This window comes from Melospiza georgiana, chromosome 6 (assembly GCF_028018845.1).
Source record: "Melospiza georgiana isolate bMelGeo1 chromosome 6, bMelGeo1.pri, whole genome shotgun sequence".
In the NCBI taxonomy this organism is placed as follows: Eukaryota; Metazoa; Chordata; class Aves; order Passeriformes; family Passerellidae; genus Melospiza; species Melospiza georgiana.
The window spans coordinates 59,110,702-59,132,941 of NC_080435.1; the positions used below are offsets into that span (position 1 = coordinate 59,110,702).

Here is a 22,240-nt window from a genome sequence, read left to right on the forward strand (position 1 = left end):
AGCATCTTGCAGCCCTGAGTGAGCTGGCAGGAAAACAGAAGGTTAAGTTTTGAGTAGTAAAATATTGTATTTGCAGGAAAAGCCCCGACGAAGGCAGGAATGATGAATCTGACTCCATGTTCTCAGAAGGCTAATTTATTACTTTATGATACTATATTATATTAAAGAATACTGTACTGTACTAAAGAATACAGAAAAGATACTTACTAAATGCTAAAAAGCTAATAATGAAAACTTGTGACTCTTTCCAGAGTCTTGACACAGCCCTGATTGGCCAAAGAGTCAAAACAACTCACAGCAGAGTCCAATGGAACCTGTGGGTAAACAAGCTCCAAACACATTCCACATGAGCACAACACAGGAGAAGCAAATGAGATAAGAGTTGTTTTCCTTTCCTCTGAGGCTTCCCAGGAGAAAAATCCTGGGCGAAGGAATTTTTTCAGAAAATGTGAATGCCACAGTTAAATGTAAAGGTGCATAGATAGAGAGGGGGAAATAAGCCCCAAGTTCACATCTCCACAGTGACCCTCACCACTCTGAAGCAAGAGCTTGCCTTGATGATAAATATTTCTATGAAAAGCTCTATGCAGTGCTACACAGCAGTGAGAACACCCAGCTGAAGGCTGGGAATGACTGGGAATGGATGATTTTCCACCTGTTGGCTGCAGCACCCCTTGCTCTGCGCTCTCCTGTGGCAAAGGCTGCTACAAATCCCTGGCTGTGGGGATGGAGCTGCTGCCTGCACCGTGTGTGCAGGGGCAGATTAGCAGGGAGGGCTGCCCCCAAAGCCAGGGAGGATGGGGACACAGGAGCAGGTAGCACAGGTAGGATGAAAAACAAGGAGTAGCACTTGTGCATTGTTTTTTCCCCTGTGCTACCAGGTTTCCTCTTGTCATGGGAGGGACGTGTTGTTCCCAGCCTAGAGGCAATCCAGGGAAAAGAAATTGCTTGTAAGACATCACAACACTGCACAATGCAGAAATAAGATGAGGGAAACAATCACTCTGCCTTTGTGCAGGGCTTGGGGTGTATGTATGTGTCAGATCCAGTGAGGCTGTGCAGTAAAATAAAACCTTCAGCTACAACTCTGAAGTATTACAGGGCAGAAAATACTGCTTCAGGGTTCCCTAAATGAGCTGCACATGCCTGATGCATGGAGGGCTGTGGGGAAAAGCAGTTATGGTGGTGTTTAGAGATGGTATCAGTCTCTGTTTGTGCAAGGGGGAAGGAAATACCCAAATGCAAGTACCTGGGGAGCTTTTGCATGGACATATTCCAGCTTCTGGCTTTGCAGCTGCAGCAATGTCCCTTTAGCTTAGTGATGAAGTCTGCACTGTGTGTTGTGGTGGTGTTCACAGGGGTCCCAGGATGAGAGAAGAGACGAGAATCTTGACTCCACGTTTCAAAAGGCTGATTTATTATTTTATGATATATATATATTATATTAAAACTATACTAAAAGAATAGAAGAAAGGATTTCGTCAGAAGGCTTGAAAGGAAAAAAATGGAATGATAATAAAATCTTGTGACTGACTAGAGAGTCCAAGACAGCCAGACTGTGATTTGCCATTAATTAAAAACAACCACATGAGACCAATCACAGATGCACCTGTTGCATTCCACAGCAGCAGATAACCGTTGTTTACATTTCATTTCTGAGGCCTCTCAGCTTCTCAGGAGAGAAAATCCTAATGAAAGGATTTTTCATAAAATATGTCAGTGGCAGTGTGTGGTAGCCCAGGCACGTGTGGAGCAGGTCAGGAGCCTCACATCCCTCGCAGGTGATGAGCAGAGGTTGGAGAAAGCCAGCTCTGTTCAGCACACAAGGGGTTAACAGGCTGCTCCCTCCCATGGGCAGCAGCTCCTACAGACGTTGGCTTTGTTCCTCCTCTTCCCATTCCCTCAGCCCCCACAGGAATCCTCTCTCCCCCCTCCCTGGTGGGGGATCTCGCTGTTCCTGTCCTCGAGCTGTGCTTTGTATGGATGCTGCAGAGGGAGAGTGGCCGCTGTTTCTAATTTAATTAGCATCATCCCGAGGAGCTGAGAGCGTGGCAGAGGGAATTAGAGGCATGAAAACGATGCATGGATTTAACCACCTTCATGCCAGCATGATTTCTAGATGATGCACACGGGCTACAGCTTTCTGAACATGTGGAAATCACTAAATGAGGGTGTTGAGTCTCTGCCTTGGTGTTTCACAAATTTAGGGTGGCTACTCTTAGGAGAAAATGTAATCTAAATCTGCTTGCAACTCGCCCTCTCAATTTCTGTCCAGCAGATTTTTTTTCATAATGAAAATTTTCCTTAGGATGAAATTCCTCCAGGTCTACATATTTGAAAAAAAAATTTGGCTTAGTATTGGACATTAGATTTCTTTTAAAGATATGGGATGACAAACCCCTGGGTTGGATTGTGAGGGATGCTGTGAGGTTGCAATCATAGGAAGTTTTTATTTACAGGCTGGGCAAACATTGGCCAGGAATATTTATTTACTATCAGGATTCTTATAGCTATTTTAAGATAGAACAGCAGCTGGAAGCCTTGTGTGACAGATGTGCCACTATATTGCCCAGAGGCATAGAAAGAGACAGTCCCCAAGAGCTTGCAAGCAAAGTCAAGTCTGGTTCACAAACCGAATCTAAGCTCAGCAGGGGGAAAGCGTGGCTTTGCAGAAAGCTTGATGCAGAAATCCTGCAGGCACTTGTGTCTCACTGTGCCTGCTTTTTGTGTGCTTGCTTCAGGTGTCACAGGCTCGTCACATCTCTTTGACTACGGCTCCACTGCCAACGGAGGGGACAACTCCTTCTACACCTCCCTGATCTCCGACGTCCACTACACCACCCCGAGGGACTCCACCTATTTCACAGGCATCTATCAGCAGGAGAACACCCCCATTCCCTGCTCAGGCAGCACGGAGGGGTTTAATGCCCTGGGCCATCCTGTTCAAGACGTGACTGGGTTTGAGTCCCGTGGCTTGTTTAGCTCAGACTCGGGAATAGAGATGACTCCTGCAGAGTCTACTGAAGTCGACAAAACCTTAGCAGATCCCATGAAAGTAGAAGGTTACAAATACATGGACATGAGTAGATCAGAAGAAATAAAGTACCAAGAAAAACACGACTCTGACTCAGAAGATGAGAGCCCAGTCCTTAGTGATAAGTACCGGGGAACACCCGTGGGGTCCAGCCACGCCGCCGAACCTCCATGGACGCCTTCAGAGAGCACAAAGGCAGCCAAGGAACAAGACCTGCTGGAAGACAGAAAGTCTGGGGGTCAGCACAGTCCCTCTGGGGGTACAACCCCTGTCAAGATCACACTCACTGAGACAGAAAGCACCAAGGAAGCTGCCAGCAAAGAGCCGAGCCCAACTCAGCCAGACACCGGCCTGAAGCCGAGCCATGAGGTGGTGCCTACGGTGACGGTGTCAGAGCCCGAGGATGACAGCCCAGGATCTGTCACACCACCCTCCTCTGGCACAGGTAATGCTGGTCTTGGTGCAGGGCACTGACGGTTTTGCTGCTCAAGAAGTGGTTGCAATTGTACCCAGCACATTGGAGAATTACCGGGGATTTTGGGGGTGAGAGAGGGCACCACACTAGTCTCCATGGCTGGAGTGTTTGTGCTCTCCTCTGGCACCAGTTTGTGTAGCCAAAGTGAAGGGGGAGGCAAATTGTGCTCCCCATCACCACACACTGCTCAGGATGGGCTGTCCTTCTGTATGGAAAGGGATCCAGGCCTGCTGAGCCCAGCCCTCAGGGATCTCTCCTCAGGGGAGGCAGTGTCCCTGTGGGATCACCGGGGTATCTTCATCCAGGCCATGGTTTGAGCTGGGTCCTGGTGGTTTGGGGTCACCCTGGCTGCCCTGGCTCCCCAAGGGAAATGAAGTTTGTGGGATCAGGGCAGTGCAACTGACTGGGTTGATATTACGAAAATTTTAATCGCTGGCTTAGCATCTCTTTGGCTCTGCAGAAAATAGGGTTTAATTGTTAAAAATCAGTGCTGTTTTCATGTCACTGTGCTGATTTTATAAAGTGCTGAGGAGAGAAAAGCTGTCACCTCATTTACAAAGAGGCCTGGAGGGACAAAGGGTCAATCTCTTCAAAAGACTCCTGATGGATATTGGGGTGTTACCAAAACCCCATGTTTATATATTTTTCCTACTGTCTGATTACTGCAGTAGTCCATAATATTTACTCCTCATTTTCCCCAATATACACTGCTAAAATATAAAAGTAGAATAGTCCTTTCAAAAGGACTAAAGTTCTGTGACAGAAAAACAAATTTTTAGACTGAAAATTAAATTTCAGTGTCCTGGATTAAAATCCTTTAACAATGAACATTTGACAAAGAACATCACCCATAAGATGAAACTTAAAATGCTTCAATTTTATTTAGAAGCATTTAAAGAAAAACCAACTAGAATTTCTTTAAAATGGCAGTATGGCACCCACACAAATACCTTCCCTTGGAGAAATATTTGGTTCCTACAGAAAAGTGAAGGAGCATTTGTGCACTTCCACATAGGAAAAGGAGACAGAGTCCACCACAGCTGTGAATTTATTCTGCCTGCATCAGCCAGAAACTTTAATGAATAGACTTTAGAGCCACATTTTTCTTCTTTTATTTGATTGAGTGAAATCACACACTGCTCCTTAGACGTGCCACTGTTCATCGATTCACACTTTTTGCTACAAGGTAATTAAGGACTTCAGGCACTGTTACTTATTCAGTCCTGGTGTATATTCAAGGCTGCCTTGGGGATGCTGGGTATCTGTATTCCATAAAAATTGTTTATTCACCATGTAAAGGAAAGAAGAAAGCATCTTCTTCTAGAGGCTGGCTCCCAAAGGGTGTTTCCTCTGCATTTTCCCTCCTTTCCTGCAGCTGGGAATGTTCCATGCCCAGACCCCACATTCATAAGTGATGAGGAAATTTAAAACCTGCCCTTGCTATTCCCACGCAGTGACCCAGCAAAGTCGTGGCTCCTAGGTGCCCCTCAAGCATTCTGGCAAAGCTGCCAGCACCCCCTGCTTGGGTCAAGACTTTTGAAAACATTTTGCTTTTAATCTGTGGCCCTCATCTTTCTGGGGAAGGAAGATGTGGTCTGTCTCTGCGCTGAAAGGCCGTGGGTATTTATCCACCTCCCAGTGCCAGCAGTGAATGTGACACCCTGCTGCTGGCCACAAAGGGCTGTTTTATTCACAAGGTGAATGCCAGGGCTGGGAGGAGCAGGGTGAAACCCAGGGACAGCGTTGCTGTGCTACCAGGGCTGGAAGTCACATGCCTGCTTGGATCTGTGCCGGGTTCAGTCTGGCTCTGGGAGAAAACGCTCGCATGTGGTGGTGCAGGAGAGCAGCGCAGCTTCCTGCAGCCAGAGGAGATGCAGGACCTCCCAGTGCACCAGAAAATTCCCAGCATCCAGATGGGAGTGTGGTGTAAAAACACCAGCACCTGAATCCTGTCTGTGGCCACAGTCTGGGGTGCAGAAGGAAATTTTTGTGTCATTTTTGTGGGCTGGAAGCTTTCCTCCACTCCACTGTGACACCCAGCCCTGTGGGTACCTGCAGGCACTGTCCTCTCATGGGCCTCCTTACCAGCATCTGCTGGAGGAAACTCGGGGATTTATATTCCTGGTGGCTTTCTTGACTCCTCCCAACCTGCTGTGCCACTTAGTGACCCCATCACATTAATAATGACTTTAAATTAGTCATGAATGTAGACTCAGGATCCCAGAGGAGAAATTTCCATGTGTGCTTAATGGCTGTGTCAATGTGACGGGAGAATTGCAGTCAGAAAACGCAGACTGGGCTGTTTATATTTTTGTTTTGTTTCAAATTTTGGGTGACGAGATAAGTCATTATTTTTGTTAATATAGTTCATAATGATATTAAGAATTACAGTAGAAAAAAATTAGTTTCATTCTTGGACCCAACTGAGCTAAAAGCAGAGAGAATTCACCACCCACACCCTGAGAAAAAACCAAACCCCAAATTAATAAAAAAAAAAAAAAAAAAAAAACAAAAAAAACCCTAGTCAACAAACCAAAAAAAAAAAGAAAAAAAAAAAGAGAGAAAATTTTCTGATCTAAATTTTCCACACCTGAAAGTTAAAGTTTGGCAAAACTACAGGTAACTACACATGGGTTGTTAGGATCAGCAGAACCCAGCAGCCCCGTGTGTGTATTTGTCCCCAGAACAGACGAGTATCTGTTGGTGACAGTCGGATGCTGTCGTGTGTGTCCTGACCCCATGCTCCTCTTGACTGAGGATTTCCCTGGTTAAAACCACATTGTTGAGCCACTGATCAAGCAGTGACCAGCACTGCCTTGTACCTCAGCTTTTTCTTCAGAAGGTGATGCTTCTCTCATAAGAAGTACCTGCTTGGGAGATGCTGCATAAGGTCAAGTTGTTATTACTGTGAGTCATCCCAGACAGGGATACTTTGTGCCTGTGCTCCCAGTTCTGCTAGAGGGAAACGTGCTGCTGTGAAATCTGTTCTGTTTGTTTCTGTTGGAATTTTGGTTATTGAGAAATTTAGATTTTTTATGTTGATAAGTATTGAGAATATTGCTTTTGATTTGAGGTTATAGAGAAAGTTTTAAAAACTGAATAATAGAATTAAGATTATAGGTGTGTAGTTTGAATAGAAGTGTGTAATACTACATAGTAGAAAATGAACTATATATAATTAACTATAGTGATAGTTTAACTATATATAGTTAAACTATATAGTAGAAAATTTAGAGTTTAAGATTTTACACTATAATAATATGTATAAACTAAGATGGAAGTTTTAGGGTAGAGGTTAGTTTTTTGTGTATGTTTTTTTTAATGGGTTTGGGTAGTATTGTATAATAAGATAAAAAATTAATATTAATTATATTCTATATAATTATATAGTTTTATATGTCATATATATTCTATTATTATTATGTAATTGTATAATTATAGTGTGAAAAATGCCAATCACTTTTTTTAATGTTAAAAGTTTAATAGTAATAAAATAGTTATAAAAATAGTAATATAATTAGAGTAATAAAAATTTGGACAATTTGGATCAAGACAATATGAGACAATAAAAACAAAGTGTTACAGACAGTCCAGGCACCTCTTTCTGGGCAGCACGAGCCTGACAAAGGACCCACATTAACAGAGGATTAAACCTTAAAAATAACAGCCTGTTGCATATTCATACAGCTCATCCATGATGCATAAATTCCATTCAAACACAGGATTCTGTCTGGGCAGTGTCAACTTCTTCCTCTGAATCCTGACGGCATCTTCAGGGGTGAGCGAGGCGGGAAGAAGTTAGGGTTTTTTGTTGATAAGACAGCAATAAATTCTTTTTCTCTGAAAGATTCAGGTATCCTGTGGCTGCTATTTCACTGCGAGTCCTTTCTTAGGAAAGTATCTTACATACCATAGTTTCCATTTCAACTTTATGTTATAACCTAAAACTATATTTAGCACAGTACTTAAGAAAAATAACACACCATAACTTTCTAACAAAGCACACATAATATTCCTTTTAATATTTGCGAAACGCCAATCATAAAAGATGCATTTTTCACAACAGTATTGTATTATAGTATTAATTATAGTATAGTATTATATCCATATAATATTATACTATATATAGTAATAGTATAGTATTATATTATAGTTATAGTGTTATAGTATAGTATATAGTATATATATACTATAGTATAGTATAGTATAGTATATAGTATATATATAGTATATAGTATAGTATATAGTATATATATACTATAGTATAGTATATATTAATAATATAATAATAATATTATTATTATATTATTAATCATAGTATAGTATTATATTATTGTTATATTATTGTATACTATTATAGTATATAATTCGATAAAAATCTAAGCTGCTGGAAAATAAGATTATTGTTATTTTTTCCCTTTTTTTTTTTTTTTTTTTTTTATTTTTTCTCCCATATGGCAGAACCGTCCGGCTCGGAGTCGCAGGGCAAAGGCAGCCTGTCGGAGGACGAGCTCATCAGCGCCATCAAGGAAGCCAAGAGCTTCTCCTTCGATGCCGCGGAGGCGCAGCGCGCCCCGGCCGCGGAGAAGCGGGAGCCGCGCCCCAGGCCCGGCCGCCCTCCCTCCGCCCCGCACGGCGAGCACGAAGCCAGCAGCGCCGAGTCCGGCGACTCGGAGATCGAGCTGGTCTCGGAGGACCCGCTGGCCGCCGAGGAGGTGCTGCACTCCAACTACATGACCTTCAGCCACATCGGGGGGCCCCCGCCGTCGCCCGCCTCGCCCTCCATCCAGTACAGCATCCTGCGGGAGGAGCGGGAGGCGGAGCTCGACAGCGAGCTCATCATCGAGTCCTGCGATGCCTCCTCGGCCTCCGAGGAGAGCCCCAAGAGGGAGCAGGACTCCCCGCTGATGAAGCCCAAGGTCATGGACATTATCAAGGAGGAGAACAACTCGCGCGCTGACGCCTCGGAGTACGAGGCCGGTAAAATGACGGAGAGCAGGATGAACAGGGAGAACCTGGCGGAGTCCTCGTCCTACCTGAAAAGCTCCTTTGTTGCACCAAAAATAGGCGCTGAGCCCCCGACCTCCGCCGTCAGCACCGAGGAGCTGAAGGAAAGAGTAAAACTGAAGAAACCCATTGAAGAGACTGTTGTTAACCAAAGTAAAGTGTCTTCCAAGGACTTTGGCAAAAAAAGTCCGCTGGCTTCGTTGCTACTGCCGTTTTTAAATAAGCAGAAAGGTAAATGCAGATGTTGTGTTGGTTTTTTTGCAGCGCTGCTGAGAGGAGGGGGAGGGAGAAGTGCCTGGTCCTTGCAGGGGAGAGGTTTGGAGTGCGGAGCAGGGGGAGCTGCAGGCACAGGATACCCTCAGGGGGAAGCTGGGCACGCCTGTGACAATGACAATCCACACAGCATCCCTGACCTGCCCATCCTCTTAGGGAACAAATAAATACCAGCAAAAAAAAAAAAAAAAAAAAAAAAAAAAAAAAAAAAAAAAGAGGCATCTTCTTAGGGAAAAAGTAAGTACCAGCAAAAAAAAACCAGGCATCCTCTTAGGGAAAAAGTAAATACCAGCAACAATAATTTTTAGGCTTAAGCATAAATACAGGATGGTGCAACCCCAGAGCCGTAAGGATGATTTGTGCATCAGGTATCTGGAGGACTAAGAGGAACAAATTATCATCTTACCTTTTAAATACTATTTGCTTTGTCCCAGGGGAGGGGTGCAATCAGGGTCCTGCACCTCTCAGAAGTGTAAGGATAAAGATTTTGAGGATGCCTTTATAAAAACAAAGAGAAAGACTTGGAGGAGGAGAGGAGTTGGGGAGTCTGGGTGTTTCTGGAAGTGTTCAAGGCCAGGCTGGATGGCCAAAAATTGATTTTGAGTGCAGGAAAGGCACGTAAAGGCTGTGCAAAGGAAAAGCCCACATTCAGCCCGACCCCAGAGCAGTGTTGCTGGTCGTGCTGCTGGCAGCTCTGGGCTCTGGAGCTCCCTGGTGTCCTGCTGGGTGTGCTGACACCATGGCCATGGCCCGGAATAACGATGTGGGGAAGAGCGAGTGCGTGTGTGGTTTGCACAGAGATCTCTGCTTAACGTGTATTGCCATCCAGTGGCAAGAACAAAAACGGGCAGCCACTTCCCAGCTCCATTTCACTGGAGCTGTCAGGATCCAGTTGATTCCCACGCTGTTGATCACCAAGCAGCCTCTCCTGCTTTTCCACATGGTCTGAATGGTGGCTTTGCCTGATGCACCCCGGGCTTGGCTTTGGCAGGAGTTGTGCAGTTGTTACCTGAGTTAGTGCTGCCTCCTGCTCCTGCAGAGCACAGAGGGGAAGGCAGAGCTGCAGCCAAGCAGCCCTCACATCACTCCTGGATCTCCTGCCAGGGGTGGGCACAGCCCTCACACAGCAGGGCTTGGAGCATATCTGACTGTGGCACTGCAGGAAAGGAGGCTGCCAGCTCAGTTTCTTCTTCCTTTTTATTCTTGTTTTAAATTATTATGTGCTAGACTTGCACATGGCTTAGGCATACAGGGAATTTCAGAAAAGACCTGCTGTCCTGGAAACATCAATCCTTTGGCCCAGGGCATTTTGCAAAAAGTGTGGATCAAGGCAAGCTGAGAAGGAGCTCTTTGGCTGAGTCCTTCTGTGTTCTCTTGTGGTGCCTTTTGGCCACTCTCTGCCAGGATGGCCTGGCTTACCTTGTGCTGGTGTCCCACAGCCTGAGGACCTGGTCCTGGGAGATCTCCCTTATGCTGGAGGATCATGTCTCTCCCCAGCCCCTCCATCACTGACAGCATTTGAAGATTTCTTCTTCTTGATCCATTTAATGAAATATGCAGCAGCTTGTTACCTTTCAGATCAGATGCCTGATGTCAGGATATATAAAAGAAAGAGATGTGGACATTCAAAGTAATGGTTATTTTAATTTTGTTTTTGCTTTATGGCAGAATTTCACTTAAGAAAAGGAAAGCCCAGGCCTGGGGCTGTGGGCTGTCACTCACAGGTTGGATGACACAATGGGCAGGACCCAGGCCCCAGGCAGGATCCTGCTGAACACACAGTCAAATAAAATTAATCATTTCAAGTGCGTTATTCTGCAGCACAGGCCTGTGCCAACCTGACACAAAGCATCTTGATTTTGGTGCCTTATGAAAGGCTTTCACTGCACTGCTCCAGTCATTCCCCTACAAATGTGTGTCCTTACCACACACCCTGGGTGGCTGCTGTGGCTCTGAGCACCCATGAGGGACACCAGGGTTCAGGGCCACCCACTTCTGGTCATGTCACAAGCTGCAGAAAAGGTTTTGGGGTGACAGTGGCAAATTCTCTGGGTTGAAGAAGGTATTTTCCCTCCTTCCTGGTGCCTCTTGTGCTGTCCCATGGTGTCCAGGGCTATCCCAGAGTGGACAAACCCTAAGCAGTGTGGGCTTTTCCCCCATTTGTTGTCACAGACAAACTGATTTTACAGAGTTTCTCAAGGTTTTCCAGCAGAGATCTGGGAAAGACCTGAATTTGTTGGGAATGCTTTTTTGTTCAGCTAAACATCATCTGCATTGAGTTAGCACATCCCTGCTGTTGGAGGAGCTGCTAGTGAGGCATTTTTCCATGGGAAGGGGATGTTTGGTTGGGTGCTTTAGCAATCTGAGGCTCATTTCTCATCTGCATGCTCTCACCAGGCTGGCTCTGCAACCAGCAGCAAGCCAGGCCAAGGCTTAAGCATACGGGAATGTTAGTTTAATATTTTAGTGCCATCTGCTGTAAGTGCCTCCACACTCTGGCCCATCTGTTTTCTGTGCTTCAGTTTGCTTTTTATGGGGCTCTGGTAGCTTTGCATCCTTTGGAAAGCCCCAGCTTGGAAAAGGTGTAGGGGAGAGGGATGTCCTGCCTGGGGGTGGAGCGTCCACGCCTTGTGATGCTGTAGGAGGAGTGGGATAAGAACCTGTCCAGAGAAGCAAACATGTGAACCTAGTCCTGGTCTCTCAGAATCTCTGCTGGTCAGAGTGACTCTGAGATATGTACAAGCCTCTTTTCCCAGCCTGGCAGTCGAAGAAGGAGTCAGGATTCTTCTGTTCTCATTCTCAAGGTTGTTTCTTGTTTCTTATCTATAAAATTCTTTCTCTGACCCACCGAGGTCTGTCTGGCAGGTCAGGTTGAGGCACGCTGCCTGCCTCAGAGGCAGTGTTGTCTTTTTATACTAAAACCTACATGTACATTATTTACAATAAATTCCCAATACCTATCACCTATGTTAGACAGTGAGCTACTACCTTAAACCAATCCAAAAGTGCCAACATCACAGCAGAAGATGAAGGTCAAGAAGAAGGAGAAATCACAGACATCTTTTATGAAAAATCCTTTCCTTAAGATTTTTCCTCCTGAGAAGCTGGAGGCCTCAAGAAAAAATGTAAACATTGATTATCTGCTGCTGTGGAATGCAACAGGTGAATCTTTGACTGGCCCTTGTTGGGTGTTTGTAATTAATGGCCAATCACAGTCAGCTGGCCTAGACAGAGAGTCCAGGCCACAAGCCTTTGTTATCATTCTTTCCTATTCTATTCTTAGCTAATCTTCTGATGAAATCCTTTCTTCTATTCTTTTAGTATAGTTTTAATGTAATATATATCACAAAATAATAAATCAAGCCTTCTGAAACATGGAGTCAGATCCTCATCTCTTCCCTCATCCTAAGACCCCTGTGAACACCATCACAGAGAAAGGCTGGACACACCCAGGTTCCTCGATCTTGCCTCGTGAACCCCCATTCTAAAAACCCCAAAATCTATTTTTTCATCCCATGACAAACTAACTATTATTCTACTTAAACTCTCTTGACTTGTAATTCTTCATATAAATGTTGGTAATTGTTTTTCCATGGGTCAAGATCAAAAGCACAGGGGTTTTGGGCTCTGTGCCAAGGTCTCTGAGCCCCCTGGGCAGAGTCTCGAGTCCTCCAGGGCAGCCAGAGGAATTTCCTGGGTTCTGACACTGGTCTTGCCATGAAATCTTAGAGTGGCTCAGTGAACCTCTGTGGTTCCTCCCACATGGAACCATTCAGGTGGGAAGGGGCCTGTGGAGGCTGCTGGTCCAACCCCTAGCTCTCAAAGCAGCTTGGTCAGGTGAATCAGGGCCTTTTCTGCCATCTCTGACCTCCTCTGCCACCTCTGTCCATCCTCTCAGCCGAGGCAGAGCTTTGGGGGAGCGGAGTTGGAGCCTGCAGGTCTGGGTCAGTCCTGTGCAGTTGCCTCAGCGGGCAGAGCAGGGTAAAGGACAGGTGCCACTCAATGCAGCTCAGACAGACAGGGCTGGCAGGAGGTCCACGAGGCCCCAAGAGCCCATCTCCTGGCCCACAGCCACAATTCCTGGTAGAACACTCCTGACAGATGCTTGTGACTCATTTGGAAAGGTCTCTGTTGGCAGATCCTCCGCTAGCTCCAGGTGTCTCTCAAAAACTGTTAAGTCTTCCAACCTTCTTTACTTTAGGCTAAGCAATTCTGGTTTCTTCTCTTTTTTTTTCCCTCTGTGGTTATGTTTTTGAGCTTTCTGCACTGTCTTGTTCCCTCTGTTCTTTCCCACCACTGGGCCCAAACCATCATCTCCAGCTGTGACTGGAGGAATTTCCCAATACCAGCGCTGACTCTTCCTCTGCCCATGGAGGAGGACAGAGACCTTCCCAGACACACATTTCTGCCCCACCTCCCCACTTCTGGCCATTTCATGCAGTTCAGCTGCCACCTGACAGCTTGTCACCCACCAAGCTGTGATAGCTCAGCCAGAGCTGAGCTGGAGATGTGCAGGCCATGCTGGTGGCAACGAGCAGCGTGCACACCAGTGGGTCTGGGCTGTGCAGGGTTTGTCCCTCACTCCTTTTCTTTTTCAGGAAGCAAGGAGTGAGTTTGGCCCCTTCTGCCCTCAGGAGTGGTTGCAGTGTCACCTGTCCCATCTGCAGAGGGGACACAGCTGAAAAATAGTCAGGTGCTGACTTTGGAGTTCTTCCTGGAGTCTTGGTTTGATGGGAGCATAGCAAGGTCACTCAGAGGAGATGCCTGCACTGTGCAAAAGATCAGAACAAAGCCAAGAACAGGGGATTTTCTCCCTAGATAATGGTTTGCTTGGGCAGTGGCTGGGATCAGTGGTGATTACTGCAATAATCCCTCTCACAGTGAACACCATGTTCGTACCAGAGCATGACCTTTTTATGACCTTCAGAAATGTCTCAGTAAATCTCACCCCCTCATTCCACAACCTGTGTTATCCATAGCCTGATTATTGGCCTGCTTCACCTCTGGCATCTCTTTCCTTCCCTGATCTTTCTCTCTGTTGGTGAAAATTACTCCCCATCTATTGGGTAAGGTCAAACTTTTAATGCTATGTGTCAAAGCATCTTAAACCCAGTAACTGGATGCTCAGAGGGGCTTTTAAAATTGGGTATAGCTCTAAAGTGGGAGGATCACATGTCCTCTCCTGGGACTGCTGTCTACTCCACTGCCTGTGAGTGTTAAGTACTGAGCTATAAAAAATTATAGGCTTTATCCTCCTGTTTTTATATATCTTCCCTTCCAGAGCAAGGGACAGCCTCTGAAGGGCTGCCATCAGTTGCAGCACTCAGACAGAAGTGTAGCTTTCTGACAGATATGACACAAGATGGTGTTTATAAAATCCTCCTGCCAGATCAAGATTACAGAGTGACCAGCAGAAAAACAAACAAACAAACCCCAGAAAGCCACTTGTTTAACTGTATGCAGGGAGCTGATGGTTGTGCCAAATGTTTAAGTGTCAAGGCCATGAGTAGCAAAGTCCAGGCCAAGCACAGAAAGTTGGGAGGTGTCTGTATATTGATATCAGGAGCCCCCAATACAGGGAATAATCTGCTCTGACTCCATGATTCAGAAAGGCTGAACAAATGCTTCATTAAGCTATACTATATTACACTAATACTATATTAAATTACATCCTAAAGAGATTTTGTACTAAAAAGATACTAAAGAAAAATCTGTGACTGTCTCAAGCAGCCAGGACACAGCTTTTTTTTCAATTGGCCAAGGAATCAAAACAACCTTCACTGGTGTCCAATAACCAAATCACTGTGGGTGAACATTCTCCATGACACATTCCACATGTGCAAAACAACAGGAGCAGTGAATAGAGATAGGAATTGTTTTATCTCCTTCTCTGAGGTTCTCACTGCATTCCCCAGGAAAAATCCTAGGAGAGAGAATTATGTCTCTCTCTGTTCAGAGAATGTGAATGCCACATCTGTAGACAAACAAGAACCTGCCAACAAGAGGAATGGAGAGAAAAGATGTGTTATGTGCAGAGATTTGTCTCTGGGAGTCCACAGCTTCCTATATCCACGTCTGTGTCCATGCCACACCAAGCTGAGCACCCAAAGCTGGCTCAGTTCTGCTCCTGGCAAAGGCTGCAAGGAGACAACTGCCCTTTTCATGACTGATTTTTCTGTTTATTCAGGCACACCTCAAGTGCAGCATCACTCATAGTTTGAACACATTTTAAGAGCCAAAATCTTGACACAGATTCCCTTTTGGTGCCTCTTTGTGTCAGGGATCCATGACTCAGCTTTCAGACAAGGCTGTGACAATGACAATGTGATGGTGGCCAGACTTTGCAGATGCCTGGATGCAGGGATGCTTTGCCTGGATATTGCAGGAGATCTGAGAGATGTCATGGACAGAGAAACATCCAGCACCTATGAGATAGCAATGGTGGCTTTTCTGTGGCTGACACAATATACAGTGAGAGGTGATGTTTACTCCAAGCATACAGAAACAGGAAAAAAAACAAACCCTAAGTCATAAATAATGAAGGGGTGAAAGTCATACAACCTGTAAGGTTTTCTGTAAGTTATTATATATTAATTACATTAATATATAGAATATATATTGATGTAATTATAATATAATTAATAGTTAATATAATTCTGATAGTTGTTATTATGTATTAGAATATATTAATTGTGTATTAATATATTCATATATTATAATAACATATAATTATATATTATTATATATTAATTATGTAAATTGTTATATTAAATTGAATAAATATGTAAATTATTATTCTATTAAAAGATCTTGATTAGAATCACTGAATGGTTTGGGTTAGAAGGGATCTTGTTTCAACCCCCTGCCATGACAGGGACACCTTTTGCTAGACCAGCTGGCCTTGAACACTTCCAGGGATGAGACATCCATTCCAATTCAAGGTTTTACCTTAGAGAAGTTTATACAGTGGAATACAGATTAGGTGAAGGAAAAATCAAACTATATTTCTTTTGTTAACACAGAATATTTTTCTTATTAATGCAGTTTTCTTATAAATTTAGTGTTTTGCAAGGAGCTCCTGGAATGCTTTGTTTTCTGATCTAGGAAAGCTGCTTCTTAACCTCTGCAATGCTCTGTGAGATAGGAATTATATTTTTTCACCAGTTTAATTGATTAATTCATTTGAAGAGTTTGGACTAATTTCAGGTCAGATTTAAATTTAAGATTAAGCTCCAGTGTTACAAAATACATTTCTAGGTCTCAATGAGAGGTGGAATACAAATTCCTGAACCTGTTGGCTCTAATTCCTCAGATGTTCAGCAGAACAAGGACTTCCTTGGGTATTGCTATTTGTGTCTGGTAGATACCATGAAGTTAAAATTAATGTATTTGACTGTAGTGATGGGTGGGCATGTGATAGATTTCCATTGGGGATAAAACCTGGAGGTGAGTATTGATTTTCCTGGTGTTTTTCCTTAGCTTCCAAGGGTACACTGCTGATTGGGACATAATAACTATATTGACTGAAAAGGGGATTTATTTCTTTGTTTTCCTTGGGGAGCTGCTGAGTTCATGTCAGTTCAGAACAATATAGAAATTAAGGGACTTGCAATGATCCAACATTCAATCCAAAGTGCTTGAATTCTCCCCTGAAGGAAGCATCTCGTGTCCTTGTCGCTTCAGCTCTTCATCTTACCTTGGTCACCACCTTCCTTTGTTTTATTCTTTTGCAGTATATTTTTTTCTAACTCTCCTGACCTTTACACAACGTGGGCAATTTAGTCTGCTATTTTCTTTTTCCAGAGAGATATCACAAATACCCTCTTTCCCCTCTGGCTCTGAGAGCAGCTCAGTGGTTTCATGAGAACTCTTGCGGTGAGAGGTCATTCTGGTGTTCTGGTTCTGCTGTGTTTCATTTGTGCGTGAGAAATACAAACAACTGTGAGGAAAACCCCTAATGCACACAAAAGACAGGTTGGTTTTGTTTCCAGTAATCTCCTGCCCCCACCACAGGTCAGCCTGCCTGTGGTGGGGATACATGGGGATGTCAGGGTTGCTTAAATCACCTGTAGAAATGAAGGTGAAGGTTTGTCTTTTCAGTGGTGATGACCAATTTCACAAGTGCTCTGGGTCTGAGAGGGTCCAGCTGAGCCTAATTTTTGAAAATTTGGCATACAAAGCTACTTGTGCTTCTGACATAGGTGTTTTTCCACTCAAGATGGCTGAGTGATTGTTTCCTGCATGTTCAGGGCTCAGAAGACACAAAACATGACAGATTTGCAGCTACTTTGCACAGCAGTGAATTTTTTGTGGGGAAAAACCCTGCCAGTTTGGTTGCTTTGGTGCCAGAACCTCTCTTTTTGGGGGTTTTCGGGGTTTATCTTCCTTGCAGCTTCTGCCTGACTCCCTGTTTGAGTCTATGCACCCTTTGATATCACTTGCTCAGAGAAACCCTTTCCCAGCTGGTGCCAGGAGATTTTATATGGAATTAGTCCTCCAATCCTTCCCTTCAACTTTCCAATATCACTGGAAAAGATGTACAAGATTTCTCCTAGTTCATATCAAAATAATTCACAGCTCAGTTCATTAGAGTGGAAACTGCACTGTGAGGTGACCTCAGGAGAACTCTGAGCTGGGGTAACTTGAGAGGCATTGAAAGGACCCAGATAATCAGTATTACCTTTGCAAAAACAGGAGATACAAGGCTTCCAAGGCAGCAAATTGAGCTTGCCTTAAGGATTTGTCATTAGGTACCCAGACTGCCAGGTAAAGCAGGGATCTCAGTAAAGATTGTCCTCTTTCCAATTGGGTCCTTAAGAATAATTTGCCAGGGAAACAGCTTTTGGTGTTGCTACATCATCCATCTGGGATGAGAGCAACACATTTCATACAGATGAGCAAAATGTAATTTTTAAAAAAACGTCTTGTAGTAATAACATAATAATAATAATAATAATAATAATAATAATAATAATAATAATAATAATAATAATAATAATAATAATAACTTCTATATAGTACAACTTCTTATTAACTTTTTTTTAATAGCTTTTTTATAGCTTCTTATCTTTTGAATAGAAGGTGCAACAAGACTGCAAAATTCAACGGATAAAATGAATTCAGATTTCCAGGGTTTGTGCCACCATGGCCTGGCTGGTACAAGCTCTCTTGCCTTGTTTGATGCTGCTTGGGATCCACAGTGGTGTAAGATCAAAATCCAGCCTCTGCCAATCCCACAGGCACTGTTTTCTGAGCAATTCCCAGGAAAGCAGCCCAGGGTCTCTGCTCACTCAGTGCGTGCTGTTGGCAGAGGCAGACATTGCACAGACAGGATTTTCTGCTCTCTTTTAGGAATAGAGGCAGCTCCTCACAGAGGAGTGTGTGAGGGGGTCCTTGCATGCATCCTCATGAAATGCTGACAGCATCAACAAGGCAAGGTCTGTATCTCAGCAACCAGCAGGGGAGGGGAGCCTGAAGAAAAGCCAGCAGGGATTAAAAGCCAGGATTTCTGAAGGTTACTTGGTCAGCCAATGTAGCATTGAAACACTGAAACACAAACAGCTGGGCTTACTTGCTTAGGTTAAGTGTAAGGGTTGCTCCAGAGAATTGGAAATTACTTCCCAAAGAGGGAGAACAGGCTGTCTTCCCTGTTTGCCTGGGATTCCTGCTCTGGAGCTTTGCTGCTGCAGAAACAGGGCCATGTTTCACCCTTGGCTGACAGGGAAAGGCTTATTGCTCCAACCAGGGAGTGGTAAATGAGTGGGATTTAATAAAAGCCGTAGTAGCAATTGTGTCCTCCTGAAATGAGCACTCACCTTACCCTTCATGTGCACACACTGACTCCACTACACGTGCACATCCCTTTTGTCTGGAAAAGCTGCTGAAGAAGGATGATATTGGCTAATTTATTGTGTGAGTAATTGATTTGTTGGGTATGATGAATTGCTTTCACTGCAGGAATACACAACAAAACTGGGAAATTACCTTGGTTTTTTCCTGAATTCTGGTTTGTGAGATCATCCTTATTGCGTGGTTATTGAACTTTATGTGCAATAGATGTCTGTAAAAAAAAAGCTGTTTTTTCCTTTATTAACAGAAGCAGCAAGGCATCCAGCAGAATGATTAGCAGCACACCATTCCTATCAAAGAGGGAATTTCCATATATATTGTTATATTTCCATATAACTATAGCAATCTGCTTTTTACTTGTAGATCTTGCTCCTCCAGCAGCAATGAAGGGGAGATTATGTTGGAATGAAGTTTAAATGGAGAAAAGGACCAAAGAACTGATCCTACGAAGAGCTGAAACAGCTTTGGCATGTGTTTAATGTTGCTGAATTATTCATTGAGCTGGCTGGGCAAAATCGACATTGCAAAAGGAAATAAATCAGGGTGCTGGAGGAAAAATGCGGAAGGATGTGTTAGCGAAATGTCCCCAGTGTCACAGAGCTCACAGGGAATGACCCCACCCTCAAGTGCCTGTGGCTGTCAGGTGGAAGCCTTTTGGAAAGGAGGGAGTGGTCTCGGGTTTCTGTGGCTGAAATGGCTCCCGAGGTGTTGGAGTCTTTTTTCTCCCAGCCCCGTAACAGAAGAAGAAGTTGAGATTCCTCGGTTCTGCTTTTCAACATTGTTTATTTTCTCTTATCCATTACATTTTTTCTCTGGCCTGCTGAGATCTGTCCAGCAGGTTGGTTTGTGGCACAGCAACAGCCCTTGGGGTGATGTTGGCTTTTTATACTAAGAACTACATGTACTTTATTTAGAATAATTTTCCAATATCTATCACCTATGTTAGACAGCCTCTCTCCTAAACCAATCCAGAAGTGCCACCATCCCAGCAGAAGATGGAGGACAAGAATAAGGAGAGGACACTCCCAGATTCCTCCATCTTGCCTCTTGAACCCCCACTCTAAATCCCCAAAATTCTACTTTTTCACCCTGTGACAAATTAAGTATCATCCTACTCAAACTCTTTTCCTTTTAACTCTTCACAAAAAGTTAGTAACTTTTTCCATGGACTAAAATGGAGGGCACAGGTGTTTTTGACTCCATGCCAAGGTCTCTGAGCCCCTGCCAGGGTCTCGAGTCCTCCAGGGCAGCCAGAGGAATGTCCTGGGTTCTGACAGAATGGATGCTTTGTGTTTTGGCTGTGCACACAGCAGTGACTTTAGTGATGTCTGTGGTCCCAGACCAGCTCAGTTTGGGATGTGAGACCTTGTCTTCGAGGGCAGGCATTGCAAAGAGCTGGCAGTGGCCACAGGGGCTGATGGGGCATCTCACAGAGCCCGTGGAGATGTGCAGAGTGAAAGATTGACCTGTGTCAAACACACCTGTCTGGAGACCATGCCATGTCTCATCCCATTTAAAGGAGTTTTGCTTCTTTATCTTCCTGCACCCCTTGTTAGGTTATTTCAGTGCCTTCCCTCAGTGCTTCCTCCCCAGGTGAGAGGCCCTTTCCTGTCTGCAGCTATTCCCCCTCTTCCCTCCACTTCAAATCCCACAGAAAGAGAGCAGCAATGGCTCACCAGACTGTCTGTGTTGCTACAACCCACAGCAGCAGCTGAGAGGAGTGTCTGGATGAGCAGTGGTCACTTGGCTCATGCTTGGTGCTATATGTAAGGGGTTAAAAAGATCAGTGTGATAATTCTGGCCCCACAGACCTGCCTGTGCTGCGGTTTGGATCCTGCCTGGGGAGCAGAATCATTTCCTGGCACCTCTGTGTCTGCTAAGAGTAGAAATGTTGCCTCAAACACTGTGTAAATATCTCTGTTACATATAGCTGTGCTCTCCTGGGTATTCTGCAAGGAAATATTCAGAGCACTTGGCTTCAGCTCCTGTTGCTGCTGCACTGATTTGGAGATGCTGGCAGATGAGATTTTCAGGATTCATTCAGATGAGAGCTTTGCTTTTGCCCTGTGGGCAAGGCTGGAGTTCAGAGCTGCAGACTCTATTTGTGGGTTTGAGTCAGGCATAGAACCATAACATACCTGTATGTAAAACCCTCTACTGGAGTTTTTAAATTAACTGTAGGGGTTTGAATCTTTCCAGAAAGGTGAGATTGCAACACACTTTCAGCTGTCACCCCCACCGGATCTCACTTCTGCTGACCAAAGTGAAAAAGCTGTAAAATGCTGAGGTATCCCCTGTGCACCCTTTCAGCATATTTTGACCCAAAATAGGATGTAAATATTTACTGGAATTGTGTATCAGAGGGCACCCAGGGATCTGCATTTGGATAATCTGCATTGCAAGGGAAGTCAAGGGAATAGCAGATGACTTTGAAAGGCTGCAGTGCTGCATGTGTTTCTTAACATGCACAAATTGCTCCCTGATTTCTCAGGAAAAAGAAATCTCTGGGCTGATTATTGTTTTTAGATCTTATTTTAGATGTAGTGCCTGGAGACCCAGTCAAGATCAGGCTCTTTTGTTAGCCAAGATAAGAACAAGCAGTAAGGTCCTTTCCTTGGAGAGCCTGCAGGATGAATTTCACTGTGAAGAGGATTATTAAATGCAGGAATTATCACTTTTTTGTGTTGTCTGAGGGTCAGCTCTGCTTTGCCTGCTGCCTGCTCCTCTTTTCAGTCCCCTCACAATGGTGTTACCCTTTGGGTGGAGTGGTGGGTGGAAAGGTGAGGATGAGGGGAGAAAAATCAGGGGTCTGCTCTGCTTTCATCTCAAACCTTTTCCCTGCTTAGATGCATCTGAAAAGTGAGAATTGGCAGACTCAGGTGTTAGTGAGTCACTGCATGCCTGACAATGCCAGTGCACCCCAAGAGCATCTGTCCCATCACAGAGAGGAAGGATGGGGAGATGTGCCTGACATTTGTTCTATAACACAGCCATCCAGAAGTTTGCCCACTGATGTTGAACAGAGAGATGTCTCTCCTCCTTTTCAGGAGCTGTTTTGGCCCATTGCCTGCAGGTAACATAAACACAGGACATTACTGCCAATCCCCACGCCCAGGTCTCTGATCAGTCTGATTCAAAGCTGCTCCCATTCCCATTTTATTTGAACTCAGCTTTAAATATAGCTCACAGAGAAGGATGCAGTAGGTTTGGTGGGAGGTGAAGCAGAGGCAGCCCCTGGGATCACAAGATTCCTCCTGCCACATACTATAAATGCTGCTTCTGCCAGGCATTAGAGGAAAGGAACAACACAAGGGCCTGAGGACCAAGTGCTCTGCTTTAATCATCCATCTTTAGCAGCAGCTGTAATTATTTAAGAGCCTGACATATTAACTGCTGGCCAGTTTCTTTCCTTGATTGCTGCCATCCAGTGTCCTGCTCTTTTTGCTCTTGGGCCAAAGCAGAGCTCTTCTCCATCAAGCCAGCTCCTACCCTTTCCCATATCCCACCCATCCAGGCCTCCTGGACCTCCTCTCCAGGCCTGTTCATACCAAGCCAGGCAGGGCTTTGCTGCTGGTGTTCATCCCAAGTTTGTGCTGGGTTTC

General features: G+C 44.6%; 1 protein-coding gene across 1 annotated transcript in view; it reads left to right on the top strand.

Moving 5' to 3' along the window:
- RTN1 (reticulon 1) overlaps positions 1–22,240 on the top strand; it is a 124,126-nt gene that overhangs the window by 68,125 nt on the left and 33,761 nt on the right. Inside the window, exons 2-3 of the mRNA XM_058026978.1 lie at positions 2,742–3,479; positions 7,971–8,747. Of these exons, the coding sequence (XP_057882961.1) occupies positions 2,742–3,479; positions 7,971–8,747 (1,515 nt within the window). The remainder of the gene's footprint in view (positions 1–2,741; positions 3,480–7,970; positions 8,748–22,240) is intronic.